At 36.7% G+C, this 23,277-nt stretch overlaps 1 protein-coding gene across 1 annotated transcript in view; it reads right to left on the minus strand.

Moving 5' to 3' along the window:
* TSPEAR (thrombospondin type laminin G domain and EAR repeats) overlaps window positions 1–7,830 on the minus strand; it is a 48,249-nt gene extending 40,419 nt beyond the window's left edge. The window contains exon 1 of the mRNA XM_070945944.1: window positions 7,809–7,830. Within this exon, the coding sequence (XP_070802045.1) occupies window positions 7,809–7,830 (22 nt within the window). The remainder of the gene's footprint in view (window positions 1–7,808) is intronic.
* Window positions 7,831–23,277: the final 15,447 nt, after the last annotated feature.

Genomic DNA, 23,277 nt, shown 5'->3' on the forward strand with positions numbered 1-23,277 from the left:
AGCCACAATAGGAAATTGCCCTTCATTGCATCACCCAGCAAGATTCAACCAAGCCTGGGACACAGACAGCCTACAAAATTAACTAAGACCCTCTGGGAGTCTGACAGCCAATAGGATACTTGCCCTTGCCACAGGAACAGAGAGGGTATAAATATCTCTTTCTCTCCACTCCACCCAGGGCTTCAAACTCATGTGGTCCTGTTCACCATTAAATCATCCTTCCAAGCAGTCTCCATGTTTCCAGTGTCTTTCTCCCCACTTGGAATTGAACCCAGATGGACATTTCTTCCAACAATATAATAAAATATATGAATATTATATATTCAAAATATTCCTATATTATTTTATAATAATGTATCACATGGAATAATATTCTTATATTAAAATGAAAATATTGGAAATTATGGGGTTAATTTGATTGTTGGAACTCCCATATAAGAGTTTCTGGTTTGAGCTTACTTCAATCAGCAATTTTTTTTAAAAAAAATTAAATACAGAAACTTTAACAAAATGTGAGCTCATTAACACACTATAATATATAGTGGTATACAGTGGTTATTGTGGCCAGCACAAAATAAGCTTGAGGATTTTTTAAGGAGAGACACTTCAACATGAGTGTTGGAGTCTTTCTGTAAAATCAAACTATAGATGCAAGACTACAAGTATGATTGTCTGTACACCATATGTTTATATGTAAAAAATATGGAGATTGTCATTCAGTATTTGAAGGACAGGGCCATAACTCAAGGATTGAACAAGTATTCTGCATATTTTTGAATCTGGCCTATGTGTCTCCAATGCAGCACTGTGTGTCCAAGTGTGAAAAGATTGTAACTGTTAAATCTCTATCTGTTGTGCAACAGGACTCCAGGAATGAGCTGGTGGAGAAGGGATGGCTGGTCACATTTCATTCATCAGAACATGCCAAAGATCACAAAAAGTGAACTAAAACATAATCTCTGTGCTTATTATTCTCCACCTAAATTCTCTTTTCCCATCTGTTGAAATCAGTAAGATATATGTCAAAATCCACATCTTTATACACCTCTGAACTTTCTATGAAATATACTGTAATAACTCTACTAGGAGCCAAAGGCAAATCTGCAAACAGCTATCAGCAAAAGGTTAATAACATAAATGTAAGTTAATAACACTACGGACATTCAAAGTGAGCTAGAACTAATCCTCTTTAGTTGTAATTCCTGCAACAGGCTGCAAAATGTTCAAGTTTGGTTTGAATTTATAGCTATGAGACATTTTGATTGTTCCGCTTGGGAGAGGCAGATGTATTAATCAGTTCAGGGAAAACTTTTGCTATGCATTGAAACTTGCAACTAGAAAGAAAATCTGAAGCAACAGAAAAATGAGAAACTAAATCATTTTTTCTTTGATTGCTATTGCAAACATGTTTTCAAGGATCAAGGATTTTCTTTTAATTTATGTAAGAATACATTGTTGAATATAGCAGTATAAACTTATAAGAACAACAAGGATACAGTATTATAATTCCATAATCCCCAGAGTAGTATTGGAAATATAAATATCATTATCGTAATAAAAAACAATATGAGATGGGTAAAAGCTTCAAAGTATTATCTGGAATCAAGCCAGCTTCTCAGATTAATCGACATGTATCTTCTGGGCAAGGGAAAATTCCACATCAGGTACAGGCTATTATATGCTGTAGTTGCCAAAACTGCTGTGATTTTCCCAATACAAAGAGAGCCTTTTTTTCAAAATTTGCAATTCACATGATGTAATATATACATCTCCACCCCAGACAAGTGATGTCATTCCAGTGTTTACCTAGTGCCTGGATGCTGTGAGAGTCTGGATGGTGTGATACTAGTTTAAGATTGATAAGTAATAGAAATACAAGGGTAGAAGGACATTGTAGCATTTATTAAATAAAAAATATATAACTTTTTCTGGTAAACAAAATTAGAATACCTAGGAATTACTGGACCGATAGATTACATAATATCATACTTCCCAGTTTCTCTAAAATTTTGAGACAACCATTGAAATTCATAAAGGAATAATGAAAAATATAAGATATACTGAGAACCAAGCACTTTGTGCCTTTTGTCAGCTGTAGGCAATGTGGCAATTTCTTCTATCTGATGGTCTGATTGATGTTACCAACATATTTAATTGCCTTACTGTTACTGATATGAGCAATGTGGGTTTTAAATATATATATATTTATTGGACATTTTAGAGAAATTATATAAACAGGGAATGAAAAAGAACAAAAGAAAGGGGAAAAAGAGTAAAAATAGTAATGTGTTTTAATGTGCATGTTTTAATTTTGTGCCTCTGGCAAAAATAATTACATTTCTTTATATGTCTATGCATACCTAAAGCTGTACATATGTATGATATTTAATTTTAACTTAAATATTATGATCTTTAACTTTTTAAACATGATGCTGATGCAATATAAAATGAGGATCAGAGGAAATTTGATAACTAATGCTTCTCAAATAAATCACTGAAAAGAGGCAATAGGATTCATTAATAGATCATAATTAAAAAGGTTTGTACATTCTGCAGCACAGCTCAAAACATGTCAAATTCACACAAATATTCCAAATCAGAACAAAAACATAACAAAAAGAAGAAACAAACATAATATACTGTAAATTGAAGCCCACACCTCTTAAATTTGTCAAGTTGGAAAAACACTGATTTAAAAGACATCCCTCTTAAAATATAGTTGGTTTGCTTAAACACTAGCAAGAGGCTACTTATTTTTATCCTAACCTTTCCATAAACTGTGAAGGGGTAGAGTCAGGGTAGAAAGGGTGAAGCCAAATCGTGTCCAATCTGCTATTTATGGTCAGGGAAGTGGAATGGAGTCTCCATCCTAACAATAAGCTTTGGAGAAATCAAAGATGAATGCAAGTCTCAAGCTTTTACCTATGCAAATGGCACAGGAAAAACCATCATTTGGGGGCAATTTTTCACAGTTTGGGAAAAAATATTTTAAAATTATAAAGTGCAAGCAGATAATTCTTCTAATGTAGTCAAATACTCCTTTGTTCACTGTCCTTTCTCCCCACCTCCTGAATAAATACAATATTGGTATAAAATAGAGATAATATTAAAATGAGAGTCCACACTTCTTTCTGCTTTTCCTTATAATGCAAACAAAAGTGCTTTGGGAGAATACAGAAAGAGAAAAAAGGTATCTGAATATGTCAGAATTGTTGGGCTAGAACAGTGTTTCCCAAACTTTTGACATATGTGTACCCCTTCTATAATTTTCATAACGCTGAGTACCCCTCATAAAAAACATATGGTACCCCTGGGGGTACGCGTACCACACTTTGGGAAACACTTAGATAACACTGCAATTCTCCGGCGTTTAAACAGCTCCGCGGCTCAACGTCAACTCTTAATGTTCCCGCAGTTTAAAAATGGCCGAACCTGAGCTGCGCGAAGGATGCGCAGAAGTTCCCACCATAATGAGTTGCAATACGATGTACGATGGCCCCAGTTCCCGTGTAAAAACTGCAATACGCACCTATTTCTTTCCTTGTTCTGTGGGCGCAGCTAAGCACGGTGCGGTGGATATTCCCACGTGATCCCCACCAAACTCCGGTGCAACGCGTACCCCCAACAAACTCTTCCCGTACCCCTGGGGGTACGCATACCACACTTTGGGAAACACTGGGCTAGAAGATTAAGAATTAATGAATAGGAAAATTTGGCAAGCATAGTTTTATTTAACTTCTCAGTTTTGTAAACTTCAAAATTCTGCCAAAAATCTGTATATATTCACTTTCCTTATACTTTTCTTTTTAAAATACAAAACTTTCTTCTGGATACATCTTCAGTTTTCCTGAAACATTTGTAAATTTGTCCAAACTGTTGTCTAGTAAACACACTTTTTTAATTGTATTCTAAATTAAAAAGTCTAGAAAAATGGATTTTAATCTATAAATTTGCTCTAGTTCTCCTGTATATTTGGAAGATATGCTTATGGTTCATAGGATAGACATTCAGATGGACTCAATTTCTTATATGTTCTTAATACTCACAAAAGAATAGTTACTACATTATGCTGAATATCTTCACCAGGATTACACCACCCATGAAGAGCAGAATTATTCCCTAAATTTTTATTTAGGTTTGACTCTATTCTTGATCACACTTCTAAAGTTAATCCTCATCATGTATGGCACAAACCACAGAAGAACTATATTTAATTGTTCATCCAGGAAGTATCAGGGTGCTTTTTTTTTTTTTTTTTTTTGTATGTGAAGGAGGCAGAAGAGTTAGAAAAACCATTCTCCAATGTTATTTTGCTTGGACTTTCACCACAAATTGGGAGTGGGGTGGGGAAGGAGAAAGTTAAACACAGCCGAAGTATCAAAGGGTTAAGAAATAAGAATTGTTATCAGAGAAGAACCTGGCACAGACTTCTCTTTTAGAGACTATATTTGGTTCACATCAAACAGAGTGCACCTTTGTTCCTAATGGGGCTGTGCGTCAGTAAACAGAGGCCTCTGCTTACAAAAAGCAGAAGATAAATAGGCTGGGAAGGCTGTGTGTGAGATGATGAAGAGGAGCAAGCCCTTGATCGTGCTCTGAGCTCTGGCAGGTTTTTCTTTCTTTTTGCCCTTTCTCTTTTCACTGTAATTATATCCCTTCGTCAGTGAGTATACAACCTCAGCTTCCCCCCACTTTTTAAGCCTTTGAAGTATGCTCTTTCAACAATTATGCAGAGGATACTCAGACTCTTTTTTCTTTCCTCTTAATTGTAATGTGCTTGGCAGAAAGGGAAAAAGGGACTTCATCCAGGATTCCTGCCCCAAGTTACAATTAGTCTTTCCCCATCAACTCTTCATTGCTAGGACTTGTTGTTCTGTTTGGATGCAATTACTGGGCAGTATTTTAAGATGCATACTACTAGTAATTTCAGGACGAGCAGTGCTTGCAAATGGGCAACCCCGGTTATTACTCTTGTCATTGCACTTCTGCTGCAAATTGCTTGTAAATGTACAATATCTATTTATTTAGATAATCTATACAGGTAATCCTAGATGTATAACCACAATTAAGCCCGAAATTTTCATTGCTAAGCAAAGCAGATGTCAAATGACTTTTGTTCCATTTTACTACCTTTTTGCTATTGTTATTAAATGAATCACTGCAGTTGTTAAGAGAATCTGGCTTTGCTTATTGATTTTGCACACCAGAAGCCAGCTGGGAAGGTTAAAAACTGATGATAACATGAGCCCAGGACAGTTCAATTGTCATAAATATATGCCAATTGCTAAGCACCCAAATTTGGTCAAGTGACTCAGGGGTGGGTTCTAAAAATTTTTACTACCGGTTCTGTGGGCATGGCTTATTTTGTGGGCATGGCTTGATGGTCATGTGACAATTATTTAGGATTTAGCAGAGGTGAAGGTCTACCTGCTTGCAGAGCTGTACTGATCTACCCATTTATTTTTGCAGGCACTGGTCTACCCATTTATTTTTGCAGGCATCGGTCTACTCATTTGTTTTCTTTTAACACTGATCAGCTGACCAGGCGGAACTGGGTGGAACTGGGTGGAACCCACCACTGATGTGACTGTGGGAGTACCACAATGATCATAAGCATGAAAACCAGTCATAAGTCACTTTTTTCAGTGCCATTGTAACTTCACAGTCATCAAACAAATGGCTGTAAGTCAAGGAACACTTGTACAGGTATTCCTCAATTTATGACCGATTGCTTAGTGAACATTTGAAGTTACAGCAGATCCTCTAAATGTTACTTATAATCTGGTTCCAATGTTCTGATGGTCAGCCCCTCTTCCCCATGGTCACATGAATGCCTTGGCAAACAACCTGCATTTGAGCCATTTGCAGAGCCTCTGCTAATGTGACTGTGATTTACAACATTTGTGCCAAAAACCGGCATTTCAGCAAAAATGCCCAATAACAGACAATGGATTCACTTAACAACCATGACATTTGTTTAATGATATCACATTTGTTTAATTACTGCTTCAAAATGGTTGTAAAATAGGATCAAACATATGTGACCTGCTTTATGACCAGAGACATACGTCAAAGATTACTTGCCAACCAACCTCACCAAAGTGACTGTAAAAAATCCTGAATGAAGAATAAATTTCTATACAAGGAAATAGCTCTCTTTTTCAAAAGATATTTTAAAAGAATTATAATATCAGTATATTGCTTTATAAAGGTAAATACTCCATACAAGTTAAGCTAGATTCTTGATGATTATATGAATGCCAAAACAAACAGCAAAATAACATGAAAGGGAGGGAGGGAGGGGGAGAGAGAGAGGGAGAGAGAGGGGGGGAGAAGGAGACAGAGTGAGCCCAAATCATTTCTCTTTTTCTTTATCAAAGGGAGGATTAGAACTTGTGGTCTCCTGGTTTCTAATCTAGCAGCATGATCACTATGCAAACTGGCTCTTTTTCAAATTCTATCCTGCTTAACCTTTAGGGATCAATCTAGGTAAGCTAGGTACTGCCAACTGCAGTGACTTGAATTCATTTTGACGCTGATGGCTACCTGAACATTTGTCTATGGGCTTTTCTGCAACAACTCAAAAGCGATTTGTCATTGCTTTCTTCCATGATGCTTGTTCAATTTTTCAGCTAAACTAGGATTTATCCTTTCAAACCAGTATCCAGATATGCCTTTTTTGGCAACTTTTATCCAGCTACAGTCACCTACTTCCAGAGGTTAATTATCAATAGAGTTCTCTAAGCTGAGAATCATTAAAGTGACTTAGAAAGAATAAATAAGATAGATGTTTTGGATTTACCTGTCAAAAACTCAGAAAGACATAAATTAACAAAATGTGAACATTAAAACAGCCCAAACAGTTTTGTTTATGAGAAAATCTCTAGTGGGTATAACCAGCCCTGTTTGTGCTCCCATATCATCAAAATGTGGCATCAAAATAACATTTTTCACCTTCATAGTTTAATTTTTAAAACAACTACATTTAAATCACAGCATTAAACATCTGATGAATTTAATGTATGAATTGATAATAACCTTCCAACCCTAGATGCTCATCTCAGCAAAAGAAGCAGATATATCCTAATATAGTTATAGTCATTGGAGCATATAGAGGGAGGTATTGTTGTTACTATTTGTAGTTATCAAAGAGTGGAAACTTGCCTAATTCTATTTTAAAACAAATCAGTGAAATCTGCAAGGAAAATAAGAACAATTCAAGTGTGTGGTAAGGAATTAAGGATGAGTTCTGACAAAACTTTCTGATTAGATTGATGCTTTGAGTTGAGTGAAAAAAAGATACTTTCTGTGTGTATGTACATGTGTGCATGTGAGACAGAGAGAAAGAGAGGGATTTAAGTGACTTAGCCTTTTTTAGTAGTCTGTAGAGATTCTCAGTCATCCAGGTCATGGTTGTCCCAAAGGTGCTTTTTCAGGAGGCAAAGAAAAATCAAGAAATCCCAGTTGCCTCCTGAAAAAGCACCTTTGAGGCTTCTTTAGTAGTGTTTGATTCCAAATAAAACTAAACTCTTTATTTATTTATATATTTATTAATACGGCCAAAATGAAAATAACCCTATGACAATTATATAAAAATACCCAGCCCAGCCCATTATTTCTACTCAACAGTAAGCAAAATTGAAATAATTGTAACTTCCTTCCCAATGAATATCCAGACAATGATATTAAAGTGAGTGTATCTTGTGAATGTTAAATGGGAGAAAGTCACCTTAAAATGATTACATCTACACTTATAGAAAATACAAATAATAGAATAGAGTAACAGCCACAGCAAAAGAATAAATTACCATAATCGTCAGGCATTTTCATTTCAAACTTTCTCAGGAGTGGGATCCAAAACTTTGCTTTCCTGCAGCCTTTGCAAGCATAGCCTATACATTTTGTCTTGTGGTGATCATGTTGCCTCTTTCTCCCTTCTTTAAATATGCTAAGAATTTATGACACATATTCATATGTTCAATACATTGTTAAAACTGAAATTAGAAAGATGTCATGGCAAATGTATTGAAAACAGGAGTAGAAGCTTGGTAACAAGCATTAAATGCCATTCTCATCGCTGTTCTGATGAAAGCCATCAGTAAAGGAGCCTTTGACATTTACCAGGACTCTGATTTAATGAAAAAGGGATGGGGGGAAAAGATGGAATAACTTACCCTGAAAAATACATGATTTGAGGAAAATGGAGGCCTTATGCACATACAGCTCAATCCAATAAAACCATAAATTAGCATTAATTTTTGCCACATGGATTGAGATTGGTTATGTTTTAATTATCCTTTTATATGTTTGCATTTGACATACAGTCTTAAGGAAGAAATGTTATTATATGAGGCCAGTTCATATAATTCCTTTGTGATGTGGGACTATTGTAAAGTATTTCCCATTGCAACAATACTAACAAATGAATATTTCCATCAGACTGATTTCTCTCATACTAGTCTGAATCCCACTGCAGATTGGCTTTCAGGTCTGTACAGCAGAGCTGCTCCCAAGTTACAGTGTTTGGAACAAACAGGAAAGTGCTATGATGTTTTATTTTTGCTTTCCTGAATCAGTTGGGATCAACAAGTTGTGCTCAGCCAGGGTTAGGCTGGCTGAGCACAATCTGGGTTTTTTTATCTTAATTTTAAAAGTCCATGCCTCAGAGGAAAGCTACCTTGTCTGTTTCCTGCAGTCTTCTGTTTGAAGAGAAAGAGAACATAAGGACCCTATTCTAGATTCAGTACTAAATCATCATGGGTTTGTTGCTGAGGCCAGAAGTTATCAAAAGGTAAAAGAAACCATCTTCTTCTGAGCTGGTTATGCATTGTCTTGGACACTGATATCAATGCATTTGAAGATTTTAATAGGTGTCTTTCTCAACTTCCTCAGATGATTCTTTAGGCTATTTGGAAGTTGAGGTGAAACCTTTCTACCTCAAGTGCCTGGAAAAGCAAGTGCAGTAATGAACTCATAAAAATAAAGTTACATATGTTAGGGAAAGAAAAATAGTAATTAAAACTGAATGTTTAAGAGTTTTGAACCTTGACTTTCTGCATATCAGAGAACTGTTATAACCACTATAATACTAAGAGATTCCTATAGAAGGAATCACAGCATTTCATATAGAGCCAAACATGGGGAAATAAAAAGAAAGAAAAGTGTTTTCCCAGAAGAGTGGAATTGTTCAATGGGAGGCTTCAGGAACTGGCAGTCTGGACTGAATACCTGGCAAGTTGCTGGCAAAGTGCCCCATCTGCACATAATTTTCTTAAACCAGCCAGAAATCAACACAGGACAGGAGCAGCTTAAGGATATAGTGCAGATATGCAGGAGTACCCTTAGTCACATGTCATCTGTACAGCATTGAAGAGGTTGGCAGATGATTAACCCTGACATCTGGTGGTTGGAACAGACTTTAGAGCATCCCAGGGAAATGGGCTTCTCTAGGCACGTGATTGCTTTTCCTATTTCATTTCCTTATTAACAAAGGAGTTAATAAGGAGTAGAAAATTGTGGAATCATAGAAGAATAGATAGCCTAGTAAATACATCAGTCACATTACAGCCCTGCTCTCAGTATCACCAAACCTAAAAATGCTTTCAAAGGAACCAAAAACTATTATTATGAAAGTAATTACTGATTTATGTTTACATGTGATTTTTTAAAAAATCCTGTAATCTAAGAATAATGTATGCTCACCTTTTACAGTCTAATTTTCTCCCCAACCTCTTTGTGTTCTTTTCATGGTCTCTTTAATTTGATTGAGTCCGTTCTTAATGTTTGGTTCGTCTGGCAGTAACCATGAATTTGCCCAAGCACATTCAGTGTTTTCTGAGTGTCATAACAGGCTAATGAAAACTCACTTGAGTAATGAAACAGTTGCTGTTTTAAATTACAGGGAGCTCTCACATTTTGTCAAGTCAACACTAGCAGGTCGGATAAAATATAACAAAAATGAAAAATGGTCTGGCAGTATCTTGTATCCATGATTTTCTCTCTCTCTCTCTCCCCCTTCTCCAGCTGGCTCTATCTAAGGAATTTCCCAATATCTTAATACTGATTTTCATCAGCCTGTTTAGCCATAATGCACATCCTTTCCACAGGGAAAGGATTGGGCTTCAACCCCTTCTAGACAGATACCAGCTGGGCCCTGTCACTCTTTCCATAAAACAATTTGAAAAATCATCTGTCACTTGCAATAAACTGTGCTTTGACGGGTAAATAGCCTGTAAAAACTTTGTTGATACTTTATATTATGCGTGTCTAAACATCAGGCCTCTCTACTTCCAGATTGTTACAATGTCATATCCATCAGCAGAACAATTACGGGCATTTACCTTCTAGCGTTTTACTGTGGGTTTTTTTAAAAAAACCAAAAAAACCCAGAGATTACTGCCATATTTCTCCCATATATAGGATTCTTACAGGGTGTTCCCAAGTATTAATTGCTAGCTTAACAAAGGCAGGGGAAATAGCACGCAGTCAGTTTAAGGGGGCAAATTCATTTTTGGCATCACTCCACACTGATTCTAGTTTGGTCTGTTTCCTCTGCATACTAACATGCCTCCAGGGTGGGGAAGGGGACTGCCAATATATTCTCCTGAAAGTTCCCTTATCCCATTTAACTCTAACTCTTCTGAAATGAAGTGTGTGCATTTTTTCCCCATTCACTTCTTTTCAGTGACTATTCAACAGACATTTCTCTTATTTTGTCATATGGGAATTGCCTTTTGAGAACTTAGAAATTAACTTAGTTAGGAACTGCTTGTGCATTTTATTTCCTATTTAAGGAATCTTAGTAAATTAAAAATTGTGTTTTTTCTTAGAATAGAAGAATAGGAGAGGAGAGGAGAGGAGAGGAGAGGAGAGGAGAGAACAGAACAGAACAGAACAGAACAGAACAGAACAGAACAGAACAGAATATAATTTTTTATTGGCCAAGTATGATTGGACACACAAGGAATTTGTCTTTAGTGCATATGCTCTCAGTGTACATAAAGAAAAAATAAAATATATTCGTCAAGAATCATAAGGTAGTCATAGGATACTAATAAGCAATCAAATCATACTAGGAAACAATAAAAACAATATAAATTGTAAATATACAAGCAACATGGATATAGCCATAAGTGGGAAGAGATTGGTACTAGTAAGGATGAGAAGAAGAACAGTAATACAGCCTTAGTAGTTAATTTGACAGTGTTGTGGGAATTAGTTGTTTAACAGATTGATGGCATTCGGGAGAAAACTGTCCTTGTGCCTTGTTGTTCTGGTGTGCAGAGCCCTATAATGTCATTTTGAGGGTGGAAGTAGTTGTAGTAGCCACACCTTTGATCAATTTGGATCATCATAGCTTGCCTTTGATTTGCAGTCATTTGTCATTTTGGGAAATATTTCTTTGCCTGGGTTAGACAGGAAAGGACACATTAAATTATGGCAATTATTATGAGGTTTAGTGCCCCTAACAAAAAGTTTTAAAGGTGGTCACCTTCAAATGTATTTTTTGCATTGGGTAAACCAGCTCCAAATCAGACCAAGAAAATTATTTTAAACATGATGTTACATGAGTCCATCCTAAACTGAAAGTTAATTCCAGGAGATTCAAGTTCCCAGCTTGTATATTATGCTATATAACAACTACATTCCATACAGGTTTTTTAGAGCATTCAGTATGTTTTAATATGCAATATTGTAAAAATTGAACCAAAGATTAGGGTGGATTAAAATAATACAAGCAGAAGTTTATTCTTGACATAAAAGAGCTGATATTAGTGGGTGGTTCGTGAAATATTTGAGGTTGCTTATCTTATTCTAAACTATGGGTGGGCATTCCCATTAGCCCTGCCTAATAGTTAGGGACGATAAAAGCTACAGTTCAATGTATGGATGGCTACAAGTTGCCCTGTGCTTAAGTATGAGATTCACAATTTATAATGCTGACAGTGCACTATTACCAGAGATTTCTATGGCATGAAATGCCTGACAATACTATAAGATCATTTAGCAATTGTGACCAACTTGTAAGACGTAACAGCCGGAAACAGCTATTCATGCTACGTTAATCTCCATAATTAAACAATTGTGATAATTTATACTTAGATATGTCCTTAAAAGGTGATTTTCCCAGTTTCCAACAGCCATACCTTTAGATACAATGCTGTAGAATGCCAGGAGTCATAATTCACTTACTGATAAACAAGATTCCATTTATCTGCTTAAAAAATTGCACTTTTATCTGCTTTAAGAAAAGTTTATGCAGGTCCAGCTAGAAATATGTTGAGGAAGGATAACTTGTCCCTTAAATCATGGACTTCAATTCATATGATCATTTTTGTTGGTGAGATGTGAGGTTTGAGATGCCACTCATTTCTTGGGATACTCTAAAGCAGGGTCACCAACCTTTCAGACCTCAGGGACCACTAAATTCATAATTTTAAATCCCATGGACCACTAATATGATCTGCCTAATGACCGGCTGCATGGGCGTGGCTAGGTGGTCATGTGACTGGGTGGGTGTGGCCAACTCAATGTCACTCACATCAAGGGTGCCTCGCCAGCCTCTACTCGCCCCTCCCCTCCCAGCCACTCCTCGCCTGCCTGCCAGGGCTCCTTAGGGCCCAACAGGAAGCAGTTGTTGGAGCTAAGCAGCCACCATCAGAAAGAGTTGGCAAAACAGCTGGCTCAGTTCAAATTGGATCTAACCAAGAAGGAGGCTCAGCAGAAGCACCTTACTGATTACTATGAGCATATCCTTTCCAAGCAGAGGGAAGACCTGCGGGAGTGCAAAACCAGGTACTGGTGCCTGGAGGCTCAGCGGGCTGAGATGGTCAGCCAGTTCCAGGCCATGATGTAGTCCCATTGGAACAAGGCCTCCAACTCTTTGCCACCAGTGGCACTTCCCTCCAGCCTTTGCCCAAAGCCCTGCACCAGGAGGCTGAAGCAGACCCCAAGTCGGAATTTCTTTCCCCACTCGGACCCGTACAAAAAGACCCCAAAGGGGGAGACTCTCTGAAGCAACACAAATGTTCATTGCATGTATCTGGCCCAGAGGCCATAGTTTGAGGACCCCTGATTTAGTGCAATATAAAAAAATGCAAATAATTTTTCTGCAGACCACCAAAATTTTCTTGTGGACCACTGGTTGGTGACCACTGCTCTAAAGCATTTGTGTATTTGCTTCTTTGTATTCTCTGATCCTTTACCATATCATTCCAACACTTCTGAAAATACGGACAGTTCCAGAAAGCAAATTCAGTCACATAATTCCTTTTCTTATATCCTGAGAACAGAAAAATAAAAATGCATAAGCTAAACTTCTACCTTATTATTTCATAATGCCTATATGAAATAAGCTCCCTGCTGCCAATGAGTGTTTAGTCCTTGATGCCTGCCATCAAGGGCAGGCTTCAAAAGCAATTGAGACATGTGATGCCAGCGGAAGAATATACAGTATAATAACATAGCAAAACATATAATTAACACTAATTACGTATCACCAAGCCCATAATCTTAATGGCCCTTGAAAGAGGTAGATCCACAAATTTTATGTGATATGCAGATTTCACTAGGCCTCCCAAATCATGTTCTTTCAATAGACTAAAAGGGAATGAGTCTTAATTTCTTCATGGTTGCTAACAAGAGCAATCCTGAGAGTGCTTTGCAGGAGAAGTTATCCTAAGATCCCCCAAAGCCTAAAGGGAAGTACATGTTTTTTATAAGGGGGGAAAAGCTACCTTTGTAAGTAAATATTCTCAGTCTTACAGAATTGGCTTTCCCGCAAGATGGAAAGATAGTTACTTATAACTATCTTACTATATATATTACTTAATATATAACTATATTACAAGATAGAAAGATAGTTAATGCAACTGAGAGAGTCCAGAGGTATTTCACAAGAAGAGTCCTCCACTCCTCTGCTCGCAATAGAATACCTTATGCCACCAGACTTGAAATTTTGGGCTTACACAATTTAGAAATACGCCACCTTCGGTCTGACCTAAGCATAGTACATAAAATTATCCACTACAATGTCCTACCTGCCAATGACTACTTTAGCTTCAACCACAACACACAATACACAATACACGAGCACACAATAGATACAAACTTATGGTAAACCGCTCCAAACTCGATGTGGAGAAAAAATGACTTCAACAACAGAGTGATCAATGCCTGGAATGCACTACCTGACTCTGTGGTTTCTTCCCCAAACTTCCCCCAAACTTTAACCTTAGACTGTCTACTGTTGACCTCACCCCATTCCTAAGAGGTCTGTGAGAGGCGTGCATAAATGCACCAACATGCCTACCGTCTCTGTCCTAATGTCCCTTTTTATTCATATCCATTTCATGTATTCATAATCATGTTTATACTTTTATCTGTTATCTTATATATGCTTGACAAATGAATAAATAAATAAAATAAAATACTTTGGGCCTGACATAAGCAACTAAGGCCTCACAATTACCTCAGAAAATGTATTAACCTAAAGCACAGTCAGCAATCCAGGGGCTGCAAAACCTAGCTTGCTTCTCCCACAACACATCCTGGCTGGGCTTCAATTTGGTGTGGAAATCGGGTTTTGAGTGTCTTCTAAGAGGTAAGATGCCTTAAGGTGAAAACACATTTTCAAAACATTTAGAAATCTTTATAAATTGTAGTAGGTTTTGCCATGTAGGGCAAAAGGGAAAAGTGAGTACCCATTTTATCCTTTATGGCCCTTCAGAGTGAAAAGAAACAAAAATTTATTTTGGTCCTCCTCATTTCAATTACATCATATCTGTACTACGCTTCTCCTGGGCTAGTTTATGATGATGACCATCAAATTTATTAAATTTCTTTAAAACTGTTTAACAAACCAAAGGCTAAGAGACTCTTCCTGAATGTGAAGCTTATTATTGGATTTGACAGTAGATAATCCACATCTAAATCATGAATATTATATTGGGCCTTAAAAAAAACCCTGTAAGTATGCCAAAATTTCTTGTTCCTCAAGGGGACCAAATTGACTCCCACTCAATCATAGATGTTTGCTATTAAAGGAAATAATTTTTCTTAATAATCATAACTGAAAGTAAAATATGAGTGCAAGATCTTGATTTCACTGTTTCTCCTGAACAAATGATTTACAATGACTCGTAATTTTGACAAGGTAATGTGTCCAACTGCCTTTGCAAGTTATCCAAATTGGCAACTATCACTGCAACTTTTCAGAAAAAAACCTGCAATTTCATGATGTGGTGTTTGACATACAACACTCAAAAGAAAGCCAACAATTCTACTAAAAGGTTAATACGAAAAGTTAAATTCAGTTAGGTATAGATTACAGGTGCAGGCTAGGCTATATGTCACAGGGTTGAAAGGCTAAAAGATATATCTTTAACAAAAAGTATCTTCTGTTGTATATGTTAATGGTGAAGCTTTCTTTCATGACCTAATCAACCTATATTGCTAGTTTATGAGGAGTCTATTTGCTGAAAGCTAGTGCTCTTTATTTAATGATGAGATAATTTGCCTTGCCCATTTGGTTTGGAATCTTCCTTATACACTTAGTGATTGGTTTATCTACAATGTGTTTATTTGGTTATATTTATGTAGATTGTATGAAATCAAGCATTATAAACCATGGCTTATACTTAAAGTATTTTGGTTGAAAGCTCCACCCTCACAACAAGGCCTGGTATGCTGACCTAGCATGGCAGGGAACAAAGTGTGTTTTTGGTATGGATGAGGAAAGAAAACCAGGAGTGTCTGACACTCAAGAATCCACCCCCCCCCCCAGTGTGCAAGTCATCCCAGTTGCCCCACTAAAGCAAGCAAGGACTGTGTTAGGCAGTAGGTGAATGATTGCATTTTCTCAAGAAAATCACATGAATAGTATCATATGAAAGAACCTCAAGCCAGATAGCATTCAACATGCTACTTGAGGAAGATATTTTGATATACTAATGTTTATGATCCAGCTACATTAAAGCCTTCCAGATGTCTTGTTGATGTTATCATAAAGGAAAATCCAAAACTGTGAAGATAGAATTACAGAGAGAACATGGAGCATAAGAAGCATGAACATAGAAAAGCTTATTTCTTCACTTTCTTTAAACAACCAAAACTACACTAATTTTTTTTAAAAATTTGATTTATATGCCGCCCTTCTCCGGAGACTCAGGGCAGCTTACAATGCGTTAAGCAATAGCCTTCATACTTTTTGTATATTTATTATTGCCCCCACAAACTGGGTCCTCACATATTCATAGACATCACAAGACAAAGCAAACAGAAATCAATTTGATTATATTGATTGGAGATGGAAGAGCTCAGCTATAACAGCAAAGATAAAACCACTTATGTGTAAATTCCAAGTCAAACTAAAGTGGAAGAAAAAAAATCAACCAGTTTCCTCATTACAGCCTTGATACCTACCATTTTCAAGAAGAACATCACAAATTGCTTTGAAATCTTGTACCATATTGATAGAAGATCAAAGGAACTATGGAATAAAATTGAAGGTGTTGTTAAGGATGAACATGAAAAGCAACTGCCAGTGACTAAGAAACAAAGAAATCATGCTTATAAAGAAACCAGTAGTCAAGAAATATGCCACAGATCAGCACTTGATAGAATAAAAATGAAGGCTTGGAAAATATATTGTCAATGAAGGCTTTGAAAATATATATAGAAGCATGTATACCAGTAGTGCGTTTCAATACTGGTACTGGTTCGCTCATGGGTGCATGGGCGCATATGCGACATTTCTGTGCATGCGCAAAAGCTTCTGTGCATGTGCAGAGACGTCCAGGCATGTGGGCGGATCCTCCTGCTGCCACTACCAGTTTGCCCGATCCGGGGCGAACCAGTAGCAATCCACCACTGATCTATACCTATAAAGATAATGATACAGTCAATGATTTTATCTTGACACTCCATAGAATCAAAAACTGGATTTTGGAGAAGCAAGACAGATGAGTATTGAGGTTTTTGAACACTGGTTTGGAAGTAGACTCTCGAGAACACTATGGATAGCTTACAAAATAAATAGATCATAGATCAACTGAATCTGAAATTTTTCTCTCAAGGAACAAATGACTGAATTCCAAATATCTTCTTTTGGATATATAATGTGACGACGCAGATCCCTTGAGAAGTCTGGGAAAGAAAGAAGGAAAAAGATGAGAACAATCAGCAGCAAGATGGATATACTCAATTATAGCAATGATAGGTGCATCATGAAAGACCTGAAGGGTTCGGAAGAGATAAACTTCCTATGAAGGCACTTATAGTCAACTTGATGGCATATAATCAATCAAAATTGGTTTAGCCCAGCCCAATGTGTTTCATTCAGGTTAACAAATAAATCATGGCTATTAAAACGATGGTTTTGTGTTAGATGTTCATATTTCTTATTTTATTTATTTATATGTCAAATTTAGAAACCAACCACCAATTTTGTAACAGCCAATCAGTGAGTAATTTAGCTTCACCATGGGAAGGTGAGAGTACCTCTAAAATACGGTGCTTCCGCTTAATCTTTCTAATTGGTCATTTTAAAGTACTCAAATTAAGCTTTTTGCAAACTACCACTAATTGTTGGTGTGGTTATCACTCACATTATGTCAAGCACCATTCAGTTCTGGTAATCAAAACTGTTTTATTTATTGGCCTCTTACAAATATTGGTCTGCAACAAAGCTATAAAATTATTTGACATTTTTGCTGCAACAGATCGAATGTGGCTAACTGTACAGGTTTCATTTTCTACAGTACAATAAATTTTAGGGCCTGATTCACAGTACAATAAAGCTACAGTGAAGTTGTTTGACTTTGGCTTAGCAAGAAGTCTGAACCTAGTGGCTTGTAACCCACAATTTAACCACTGTAGCCTCTTCCACAAGTCATAGTTAAAAAAGATCTCAGGGCAATCTGTGAATTCAGCATATAGAAATTTTTCCCAATATCTTCCCCCAACAATCCTAAAATTTTCAGGAATAACACTCAAGGACCTCTTTTTTGGCAAAGCATACAGAGAGAAAAATTTACAGTGGAGAAACCCTAGCAAAATTGTTTACCAAGAAGTCATTTTTTTTCTTACAATTATTCCAAGATCTCTATTTGAGGAACTGAAAAAAAAAAATTCCTTTCCCTTATTTCTTTGTTGCAAATTGCCCCCCTCCTTTTCATGCTCAAAAAGCTGTTTTGCCTAACCGAAAGAAGCCCATTATATTACTTTTGTAAAATATATGGTTTAGCTCACTTAATGAGCTGATGATGTGTGGTGGTAGAGGCAATCACCATCCCAAAGCTCCCTTGGATTTATGGAATTAGCTTTAGTATTATTTAGAACCTATCCATTTAATCAGCATTTACATGTTACACAGCACACATAATCAGTTTGAAGCAAGCACTGACAAGTAACTACTTCCAGGTATAGAATAGAATAAAGAATATGTAAACAAAACTCAACTTTGCTTTTTCTGCTACTACTTATCTTTGCTGTAGAAACTAATTCACTGTATCAATGTTATTACATTTTAATGGATGTCTGTAACATCTATATACTTTTCTAATGGTTGAAGAAATAAGGCCTCTGAATTTCCTAACTAATTCCTAAATAATAGAACTAATAGTGAAGAGTTGGTTAAAGAGATTGAGTAAATTGAGGTAAAATGAAATACCTGGTTAAAGGAATTGAGTAAACATGCCATCTTGGACTTCAAGATACTACAGAAAGAGAAATTGGAACATAATCATACATCCTCAAAAGAAAATTAGGTTTGCAAGGGAAACTGAAAACAGCAAAAGGACTTTTTTTTATTATGTCAAAAGTGAATGAAAGAAAATGGCTACTGTGCTGAATGCTCTTTGCATACCATGGAGATGCTTATGCTCAGTTGATCATTAGGCATCTCCCTTGGCAACCATATCAGTAATGATATACTCAAGCAGTAGATGGCTGTTGCATCAATAACCTACAAGATGCAAGGTATGTTACAGGTCCCACCTATTAGGGAGTACATCTAGTGAGACCCAGAAGAAGAGTTTTCTCTGTGGTAGCTCTCTCACTCTGAAATATCATTCCCCCAAAGATAAGATTGGCTCCCATCTTAATATTTTTGTGGAAGATCCTGATGACAAGTTGTCTCATTGAATTTAGGGACCTAAGGTTGATATAGAAGCCATTCAAGTGGTGGTGTAATTGTGTTTGCTGCTCCAATGGGGATGGGGTTGAGGAGGGTTGGGGGGACTATATTGTGAAATGTTAATGGAATAGGCCATACAGAGTCACCTTGTGTGAGTTGGGGCACCATATAGATGTGTTTAATAAATACTGCATACAGTTGTATGGTCATTTCCTACAAGCAGCACCCTACTCCTGCACCTGTACTGCCTCACACTGATGGCAAGTGCTCACGCAGAAGACCAAAGCAAAGGTAAAGATAAAGGTAAAGGTTTCCCCTATCCAGTTGTGTCTGACTCTATGGGGTGGTGCTCATCTCCATTACTTAGCTGAGGAAGCCAGCATTGTCCAAAGATATTTCCATGGTCATGTGGCCAGCATGACTATATGTCAAAGCACATGGAATGCTGCTCCCTTACCAGCAAAGTGGTACTTATTTATTTATTCACATTTGCATGGTTTTGAACTGCTAGATGGCAGGAGCTGGGGCAAGTAATGAGAGCTCACTCCGTCATGTGACACTTGGGTCCTGAACCCAGACTGTCACCTTTCCAGCTGACAAACTGAACATTTTTAACAGGTGAGCCATCACACCCCCTTAAAGCAAAGGTAGGAGGACACAATTAATATAGACATGATACAGTTGGACAAGGTTGCTGAATTTGATTGGATGAAATGCTGTTTGTGATTAAAAAGGAAACCCTGCACCTGTGGGAAAATGCTAGAAGATGAGGGTAGGATTTGCATTGTTTTTTTCCACAACAGTATTCAAACAGACTACCAAATCTTTTGACAAAAACAGAGAATGTTTTTTTTATTATGTCAAAAATTATATTATATTAAAAAAATATTATATTAAAAAAATCTTGAATGCAATTCAAGATAAGTAAAGAGATTATTAGGCAGCACATGGCTACCATTAACAAATTTAGATATACAGGACAAGACAAATCATTTCCAAGACTTTTGAAGAAGTTTCAGATCTAATTTGGAGTCCATAACACAGGGGCAGGGGCAGTTGTGAGCATGCCAAAATATGCCCACATAACATTACTGTCTTGTGAAGTGCGTTGGTTGCAAATAACCTTCTTAGTGCAATTCAGTGTTCTCCTTACCACTTTTAGATTACTTCATGGCATGAAAGATATTGTGAGTTGGGCAACCATATAAATTTGTTTAATAAATAAAATAACCTAACCCAGAGTACAAATCCAGGAGAGTTGGCATGTTTGGAATCCAATTAATGGGATTCAAGAAGCAGGTTGTCTTCTCCTGGCCTTTTGGAATGACAGAACCCCTCCAAAGAGGTTTACAGCTCCAACCCTGAAGGTATATAAATTAACCACTGAATAAATTAATAAATTAAGAGAAAGATCTTAATAAATTAATAAATTAAGCTCTTTCTCAAGGCTTGGGGTTACAGTAGATGGTGAACCCCTGTGGATTGTTTGATTTGAAGATTTTGTTGCTGTATTTTCGGGACATTTCTTTTTCTTTTGTTTCAATTGTACCATTCTCAGTTCAGTGTTACAATGGAGCTAGGTGGTATATAAAAATTAAAATAAACAGGAGAAAAAAGAGTCGCTAAAACCTGCTTGTGTCAATTAGATGTAAGCTATAAAGTCATTTGACATTTTAAATCTGCTATAGATATTTTTATATAGATTAATTCACTTATGAAGAGTTCCAATTCATCAGTCACTTCATTTCATACAGTTGCACATTTGGTAAATGATTTAGGGTGATGAAGAATCAAGGTCAGCCAGGATCCAAAAAATAATCCCAAAAGAACTGGGCCTAGCTCAATTCCTAGAGTATGGCATCTTGCAGATTAACTGGAGCTGCTGGTTCTTTTCTCTCCCGCCCCCCCTTAAGGAACAATGTTTCATTTATTCAAGCTATAAGCACCACCATGTGTCGGAAGTAGCTACAACATCAATTTGTGAAATTTCACTTAGAGACTGTAGGCTAAGCACAAACATTTCCTTCCTTATGCAGCAAAAGGTACCAGTGAAAGCCACTGTTAAAAGAGTTGAAATAAATCATCATCATAGATTATTCCCAGTTCCAATTAAATGCTAATTATATTCGATGGTATCTAAATGTGTGTAAATTGTTTGATATTGCTATTTTTTCTCACTAGGCAGAAGATATTGATGTGATATGAAATAGTGCTTTTTCATATATATGAAAAAAATGATATATTGGTTAATGGTTAAATAAATAATGGCTTACCAAAATGTAAATTTCATTCATTCCAGACATCTTCTACTAGTCAGGATGGCTGGGGAATGTAGAAGATACCAGACTGGGTTTCTTGCTATAATGCCTTAATGTTTATATGATTTATGAATAACTAAACAAAATCTTTCCTACCCAGAAAATTGCCATGTCTCTTATGAGGCCATTTCTGAGACATCTGCACCAGGGTTGGGTTCTACTTACCTTTACTACCGGTTCACAGTGGGGCCGCACGCACGCGCTTCATTCGTGTGCGCGCTCTTCTGCGTGCGTGTGCTCTTCTGCGCACACACAGAAGCATTTTGATGACATCAGGGTCAGTGGGCGGAGCCTCCCACCGGTTTTACTACCAGTTCTATAGAACCGGTGCGAACCGGGGACAACCCACCATTGATCTGCACATAGATTTAGAGACTTGAAAAAGAAAAGTCAACCACTACTGGCTATTTTAAATGGGATCTATAGTATCTGCTTGTACAAATCTCTTTGTTATTACTTCTAATACCTAGCACTATTCTTCAGAACTAACCAAGTAAACATTGAGACAAACTTGCATTAGCACAATGGCCTGGAATCCAACAGCAGGAAAAGGTAAGATGCAGAAGATTTCCTTGAAGCTTTAAGTCAGATTCACTCTCACTCATTAAACTAGGAATGTTAAGTAGCAATTAGAGAAAGATCATTTCAAAACATGGTCTTTGTTCAGAATTTGTGCAAGAGTCCATTATATGTGCTCCGATTATTTTTGTGGGTTTTTAATTCTATTAACCATTAAATTAAAAAGCTTGTCTTTCTGTGATAAGAATCATTTTAAAAAGACTGTTCTTATGAAAAAAACAACCCTTTTATTAAATTACAGAAAATGTTCATGTTGCAATTTAAAACAAAGAGGTTTTTTTTTCTGATATCAATGTGGAATTCTTTGTAATTTAAGGAGGGATTTTTAAACTTTAAGACATTTTGTCAGGCTATTTATTTAATAAACAAGCCTCCGTAACCCATACTCTACAATTCATTTGCCCCAAGTCACTGAAGTTTACTTGTAGTTGCTGTTCTTCAGGTGTTGACATGAATTGGAATGTTTTCATCCAGGTAAAAAAAAAAATGTATAATTAAGGCCAGTTGATAAACCTATTAGCCATCACTAGCTCTTTTTAATTCAGTGTATACTATTAACTAAAGAGCACAAGCTATTACTTTTATGAAACCTATAACTCTTGAGTTTATATTTTCCTACTCCTATATACATGGAGGGAACATCCAAACAAATGGAGAAATAAAATATTTACAGACAGGTGTCAATTCCAGTGCATGTAGTAACTTCAAAGCTAACATACCAACACACGTTTCTCATCATGCTGATAATTGTGACTTTTGAGAGCCAGGCTAAATATAACAAGGCAGGGAGTAGCCCTGCCCTGAAGCCTCAACTGTTTTATGTAGTTCCAACACCTTTAATACAGCAGTTATTCCTTTCAAAGTGAGGGGAGGGGGGAACCAATATGATGAATGTAGGTCTAATTATTTTGCCTGCTCTTGTGTCCTAACACTGCTTCCTTTGCTGGGCAGAAGAATTCTTTATATCCTTTTCAACTATTAAAACTATAAACCCTAGGCAAACATTCTGAAGAGAGGTGGAAAATGTAGATTAAAAATGACTCATGTGCCTATTACAGTAATAGTACACCTATTTTTCTCAAGAAACAAGTTTTAATGATCTTTTTAAAAAAAATCAGGAAACAAGCAGTGTGGGGTTTTGGTTTTTTGCAATGCAGAATGTACATCACGCATTTTTTACCAAAGCCTTAGGAGTGAGGAAAGAACAGCAAGATACATCATGATATCATTCTCTAAATTTATTTC

Source organism: Pituophis catenifer, unplaced genomic scaffold (genome assembly GCF_029215685.1).
Source record: "Pituophis catenifer annectens isolate HBS135680 unplaced genomic scaffold, rPitCat1.0.hap2 SCAF_6, whole genome shotgun sequence".
NCBI classification, from domain to species: domain Eukaryota; kingdom Metazoa; phylum Chordata; class Lepidosauria; order Squamata; family Colubridae; genus Pituophis; species Pituophis catenifer.